Raw genomic sequence first — 1,690 nt, 5'->3', positions numbered from 1 at the left:
GCTGCTGTGGGTCAGAACCAGAACCCAGCTGCATGCTGTGGGTCAGAACCAGAACCCACCTGCATGCGGGCGTCGCCGCCCATGTTCTTCAGGAACGCCCTCTGGCTCACGGGGCCCAGACAGGCCACGCCCCCTCCCGCCATGCGCCGCAGGAAGCTGAAGTCCACGTCGGCCGTCAGGTCGGCGCCGCCAGGGTCCGACAGGACGTCGTGCAGCTGGTGACCCTTGAAGCCCTGAAACGGGTCGCAGGTTAGAACCGGACCGGACTCGGACCGGACCGGACCGGGCGGCCCGCGGCGTACCCGGAACGTGTCGGTCTTGGTTCCGTCGTGGCCGTAGTCAGCGATCAGCGCCGCCCCGCCCTGCTGCTGGATCCGCCGGGCCAGCAGCTGGACGATGGCTCCGCCCTCTGGACACACCTCCACGTGGCTCCGCCCCTCGCCGGCCTGCACACACACCTGGGTAAGCCCCGCCCCCGCAGCGTTTGGCGACCCGCCGCTCGGCTCCTCACCTGGACCAACGAGGACGAAGCGAGCGTCGGACCCGGAGACAGAACCAACCGCAGCCGACCCGGGTCGTCCGGGTCCAAATCCACCAGAACCTCCCGCCAACCTTTCTCCGTCCGCTGGGGGCGGGGACAGTGGACAGGTGAGGACAGGTGAGAGTCCAGAGCAGGACGGGTGCGGCTGCAGGTCGCCGTCTCACCTGGAACTTGTGGACCGGCAGAGCGTCGAAGAACTCGTGAGCCACAAAGATGCTGAAGCCTGAAAGCACAGAACGCCTGGAGGTCAAAGGTCAGCCCAGGCTGGTTGTCTAACCTTCTGTCGCCGCCTCAGGAACCCGGTTCTGACCCGGCCCGGTTCCCACCTGCTGGGACGTCTTCCAGGTGTCGGTACCAGGACACCGGAACCCCGGCCGCCGTCTCCCCGCGTCGGTACGCCGGGTCGGCCGGGTCGGGCTCGCCGCTCGCCTCCTGGCCGCCGGTTCTGGTCAGAGTCTCGGCTTGGACCCGACTCAGAACCGGACTCACCTCCACCAGGTGGACCGACACCGAGGCTCCGCCCACTACAGAGCGCAGCTGGCCAAACACCTGGAGAGACAACAGAACCAGCATCGATCAAGCGGAACCAACCAGAACCTCTAGAACCAGATCGGGTCTTACTCTGAGGACGTCTGCCATCAGGGAACCTTTCCCCGGGCCCAGTTCTACCAACTGCAGCCGACCGGGCCGACCCGCCGCCATCCACTCACTGACCATCCACACGCCCAGCAGCTGCAGACCAGAACCGGGTCAGAACCTGCTCCTCAGTGCACTCACCGTAATCATCATCAGGTTCTGGTTCTGAAGACCAGTGACCCGGCTGGGTTCTGATCCAAACAGACTCACCTCTCCAAACACCTGGCTGATCTCTGGAGACGTGATGAAGTCTCCCTCAGCTCCCAGCATCATCTTCCTCACGTAGTAACCCTGCAGGAAGGAGGCGCGTTAAGCCCCGCCCCCAATATGAGGAGGCGCGGTAAGCCCCGCCCCCAATATGAGGAGGCGCGTTAAGCCCCGCCCCCAATATGAGGAGGCGCGTTAAGCCCCGCCCCCCATATGAGGGGGCAAGTTAAACCCCGCCCCCATATGAGGGGGTGCGTTAAGCCCCACCCCCAATATGAGGAGGCACGTTAAGCCCCGCCCCCAATA

General features: G+C 65.1%; 1 protein-coding gene across 2 annotated transcripts in view; it reads right to left on the bottom strand.

Moving 5' to 3' along the window:
• ndufaf7 (NADH:ubiquinone oxidoreductase complex assembly factor 7) overlaps positions 1-1,690 on the bottom strand; it is a 4,296-nt gene that overhangs the window by 1,180 nt on the left and 1,426 nt on the right. For both annotated transcript variants that reach the window (XM_017302146.1, XM_008396961.2), the window contains 7 exons: positions 1,388-1,468; positions 1,163-1,273; positions 868-1,090; positions 706-764; positions 512-625; positions 303-446; positions 60-233 (listed from right to left, as the gene is read on the bottom strand). In XM_017302146.1, coding sequence (XP_017157635.1) covers positions 60-233; positions 303-446; positions 512-625; positions 706-764; positions 868-1,090; positions 1,163-1,273; positions 1,388-1,450 — 888 coding nt within the window. In that variant the 5' untranslated portion in view covers positions 1,451-1,468. The remainder of the gene's footprint in view (positions 1-59; positions 234-302; positions 447-511; positions 626-705; positions 765-867; positions 1,091-1,162; positions 1,274-1,387; positions 1,469-1,690) is intronic.

The sequence above is a fragment of the Poecilia reticulata genome, linkage group LG21 (assembly GCF_000633615.1).
Source record: "Poecilia reticulata strain Guanapo linkage group LG21, Guppy_female_1.0+MT, whole genome shotgun sequence".
Lineage (NCBI taxonomy): Eukaryota > Metazoa > Chordata > Actinopteri > Cyprinodontiformes > Poeciliidae > Poecilia > Poecilia reticulata.
This window is presented reverse-complemented; position numbering and strand designations above follow the sequence as displayed.